The 4,690-nt window shown below is 36.0% G+C and overlaps 1 protein-coding gene across 1 annotated transcript in view; it reads right to left on the bottom strand.

The window, feature by feature from the left end:
- Positions 1-26: 26 nt before the first annotated feature.
- LOC110449621 (chromosome transmission fidelity protein 18 homolog) overlaps positions 27-4,690 on the bottom strand; it is a 36,690-nt gene continuing 32,026 nt past the window's right edge. The window contains exons 22-24 of the mRNA XM_021496597.1: positions 3,545-3,668; positions 2,660-2,726; positions 27-1,921 (exon numbers count right to left, since the gene is read on the bottom strand). Of these exons, the coding sequence (XP_021352272.1) occupies positions 1,803-1,921; positions 2,660-2,726; positions 3,545-3,668 (310 nt within the window). The 3' untranslated portion in view covers positions 27-1,802. The remainder of the gene's footprint in view (positions 1,922-2,659; positions 2,727-3,544; positions 3,669-4,690) is intronic.

The raw sequence follows: 4,690 nt of genomic DNA, 5'->3' as shown, positions 1-4,690 counted from the left end.
GCCCCACTAAGTATGGGGTATTAAAGGCCCCTCTAAGTATGTGGTTAACCAGCACTGTATGCAGGATACACATTTACAAATTATCACTTAACAAATACATGTATATAATACAGAATAACAATTATGTTTATTTTAAAATATGTTATGAAAAGAACAATGCTCAGTTTGCTTTTTGATTTTGTAAATTGACCGGCCATGCAGTCAGAAGTTAACATGATTTTATCGTTGATTCTAAGGCAATGACAACAACCAACGATGTTTAATGCGTTATAAATAGAACCTCATGTTTTCACAGTACTTTAATTATGCACCCATCGATTTTGCCATCAAACTTGTTTGACATTTTCCAACATGTATTAGAAACCATTAGTTGAAATTGGACCAGATTTGGGGAGTTACTGCATGGAAAAGAAGCATTACAGATGGACATCCAAATTTATTTACTCCATTTTCTCAAAAAATCGGTCATGCATGTATTTCATAACTTTGTAAACCTTACAAACTGAATCTCTCAATTTTCTGAAATTCCTTACGAATATTTTTGTACATGTATACATTCATATTTTTGAACTTTGAATTTCATACTTGCTGGGATTAATAATATATCAGACAAATTACATTGATTTGAATTCAATTTGAATTTTGAAATAAACAATTAGCATAGTTCACCTGGATGCAATATTATAGTTATAGGAGTTACCTCCCTTCCTATAGAATCGATCTGTGTCACCCAGTTCCTGTAAGCTACTTTGTAACAGTTGTCTAAGTCACTGTATTGTATAATGTTGACCAAAATTTAGCTAAGTCTTAGTCAGATCTGATGACATCATTGTATGGAAAATATTGACCAATAAGAATGTATTATACTAATTAAGCATTCATGGTGTTGCCTTAAATTCGAATTCTACAGCCTAGGTCTCTGTTCAAGCTTACAATATTTCATCAAAACTGGACATTATATTAGAAAGTTATTAAACAGATACCAAAAGCAAATATAAGAACAGCGAGATGATTACTACTGGGCTCCACATTCTCCAAATGCAGGGCCCTTTCAAACTCATCTCCACAAGTTTGATATCCAGTTAATCACATCATTAATATATCAAGGCAAAAATAGTTTTACTCTGTACCAAATATATAAATCAACAGTCAGGTGGGTATAATGCTGATTTAAGATGTGACTTCATAACACAAATGTGTCATTGAAAATATCATGTCTATAAATTGGTATGGACTTATTCAAAAATAAAGTGATGAAACCTGTGGCAAGTATTAAGGATAAATAAGTATATCCACCCTTGATTACCTCTTCCATCTATTCCTTAGGTCAAAGGTCACCTACTGTCACTCAATGCATGCTTCAGTGCCGACTCATCTGGTACAATCACAGTTTCATCTGGCTTCAAAATCCAGAAATACAAGATATTTATGTCAACTACTGCTAATCTAAACCAAGTAATGGAATTCCTGTAGTCTCATTAACAGCCTGCAGTTTGATGACCATCTTCCAATGAAACTTAAGTATTTCTACTATTCATGTGTTGAAAAGCATTTATTTTATATTGTAAGTATGTATTGTCCTCAAACTGATGTTGGACTTAAAATATAAACAGACTAATGCAATGAAAACAGGAGATCACAGAAAGGCACCATTCTTAAAAATACTTTTTTGTAAAATGTACGTGTCCTCAATCATTTTTCAGGAAAAGCAGTGCATTCCTATGGCTTATTGAGAGCCTTTCTCACACATCCCATCTCTAACCGTTACTCAGAGTATTATAGTCTTCAGTGTAAACTTGTACTCATAAGAAGTCTTGTACTCGCACATTTCGTCGCACTGCATTTGAGAATCCTCCTTTAAAATGAAACCATACGTCCGTGTTTAAAACGTTTTTCTTCTTTTTCACTTCTTCTCCACCAGCTGAAAAACAACATTTAAAACCAAATTAAACTTTGCAATAATACTTTATTTAAAACATGGTGCAACTAGGCAGAAAACCTCTCCTGTTCTAACAGACTTGTCAATTTGGTTTGGTTTGTTTGTTTGTGTTTTACATCCTATTAATACTATAGCTATGGTCATTTAAGGATGTGCCCGGTTTTGGTGGTGGAGGAAAGCCGGAGTTCCCCGAGAAAACCACGACCTACGGCCAGTACCTGACGACTGCCCCATGTAGGCCTCGAACCTGGGACCCAGTGGTGGAGGGCTAGTGGCAGCAGAATGTCAGATGACTTTTAACCACTTGGCCACCGCAGCCCCCTACAGACTTGTCCAGGTAAGGGAATGTAATGTGCGACACTCTTCATTCCATAGAACTCTATCTATACTTTGTTCAAAACACAAAGGCAAGTCTTTCATATACTTATCCTTAGCTGTTAGACTATCTTTACATTTGGGAAAATTATTTAATCGGCAACCCCCAATAATAACTTTTCCACAAACAAGTTCAGAAGTACTTCAAACTTTGTTTCACCCAAACAAGTGGAATTAGAATTATCCATGTTCGGTAATCAATACTAAGTAGGTATGGTACGGATAATACCAAGATATGATGTACCAGGTGAAACCGTTTACATATACCAGAGAGTACAGTTAACATCTATCACATGGTACGGAGGTAATCTGATTCTGAAAGCTCAGTACAATTATTAAACATACCAGTTTGTTTTGGTTTGGCTTCCGGAGTTTTCCTCTTTATAATCCGCCCGAAAAAGTCTCTTACAATCTGGAAACAATAAAGAAATAGTTTAATAAACATATATACAAACAAATGTACCAAACTGATAGAACAATATATATACCAGTCACATGTCATGCAGCACTCATTCAAACTTACTGAAAGCAATTCAAACAGCAATGAAGTTTTGCTTCAGACAAACGAGGGTATCAAAAATGAACAAGGGGCTATAACCCTGCTAATAATGAGACTATAAATAAAAGCAATAGAACAATGATAATGGAATGTCAATGGATGCACAGTGCAGGGTATACAATATTATAGAGTGATCTGTCATCAAGGAGCATATTAAAAAGAAACAATGTATATCTGACCATATGAATCATTGAAGAGCATCTCATTTTTTGACAGGTAATAAATACTGACAATTCTAAGTGCAGCTGTAGCTATTTGGTTGCATGACATTGTCTAAATGTGTTTTGGCTGCAGAATACAATGTGAAAGTCATGTGATCTGTGCAGTACAAGTCAATGAGATGTTTCAAATCAATGTGAATATAACAAATATGAAATTGGGTATTCCGAAAATAATGTATTACAAGCATGGACAATGAGCCTATAACGTTGGTTTATAAAATAATAATTTATAGCCTTGGGGTCCAGTGTATGTTTGTGAAATACTAACCATTGCATTAGTGCCACATACACAACCTTGGGGTCCAGTCTACATGTGTGAAGTACTAAATGACATGTTCTGGTGCCACAGACACAGCCTTCGGATCTGGTGTAGGTGTATGAAATACTTACCACTAATTCTTGTGCCAGAGACACGCCTTCAGATTCGGTCTACGTGCATGTATTACTTACCACTTCTTCTGGTGCCACAGACACAGCTTTAGGGTCCAGTCTACGTTTATGATTAGGTATGAACGCCTCGTCTGTCTTGGATTGATTTGATGATGACAGTGATGTTGATCCTCCCCTGTTGCGACTGAAAAGAACAAAGATATTCTTTCCAAAATGCTTCCCTTGAAATTTCCTACAGAATTAAAACATAACTACAAATGTGTCTGTACGACAGCGATGCCCAGTCCTACACTTAAATACCAAACTATAACTGACCTTAACCCAAAAACGTAACAAAGATCACTTAGGTCAAGGTTAAAGGTCAAGCTTACAGAAAGGTCATGCAACATGCTGTACTCTTAGAGATGCATAAGCATGTGAAGTGGAGTGGACGTCGATACAGTACTCAGTCGATTACTGACCTTAATGCCTAACTTAACCAACACATTTTCATTGTCTATATGTATAAGAATCACCTTCTTTTACCAATTTTCTAGTTCATTTCAAACAATGAAAACAATGGAAATTCTTTGTGCTAATTGGTTACAGGCAGAATTGGCTCTAATTCAAATTTAGCCTTTGTATAGTATTTAGATTATCATAATCTGGTCATAAGGATAGTAAAGAAACTGTCAACCAATCAGATTGTTATTAATAAAGCACAGCGTTTCTATGCTGTAAATGTTCCTTTAATGTGGTAATACATCAAACATTATTAGTCTGACTTAAAATCAACATAAAATTAACACCTCCTATATGTCAAAAGTATTGCATCCTACTGAACCAGAGGCTGTACTTCCATACATAGTGCATGTTGAGGAAGGTGCATCATTTCACCTATAGAGCCAGAATAGTTTGTTGTATTTCATGTGTGCTCAGTTTAATTTTGAAAAGGTCAAGTACTGGGTGTGCAAGTTATGGGTATCTAGTGTTAGATAGGCTTAGGGTACCCAGTGTTGGGAATGTTATGGGTATCTAGTGTTAGATAGACTTAGGGTACCCAGTGTTGGGTATGTTGTGGGTATCTAGTGTTATATAGGCTTAGGGTACCCAGTGTTGGGTATGTTATGGGTATCTAGTGTTAGATAGGCTTAGGGTACCCAGTGTTGGGTATGACGTGGGTATCTAGTGTTAGATAGGCTTAGGGTACCCAGTGTTGGGTATGTT

This window comes from Mizuhopecten yessoensis, unplaced genomic scaffold (assembly GCF_002113885.1).
Source record: "Mizuhopecten yessoensis strain PY_sf001 unplaced genomic scaffold, ASM211388v2 scaffold4715, whole genome shotgun sequence".
NCBI lineage: Eukaryota > Metazoa > Mollusca > Bivalvia > Pectinida > Pectinidae > Mizuhopecten > Mizuhopecten yessoensis.
The sequence above is the reverse complement of the archived record's forward strand: the minus strand, read 5'-3'. Positions and strand labels throughout refer to the sequence as shown.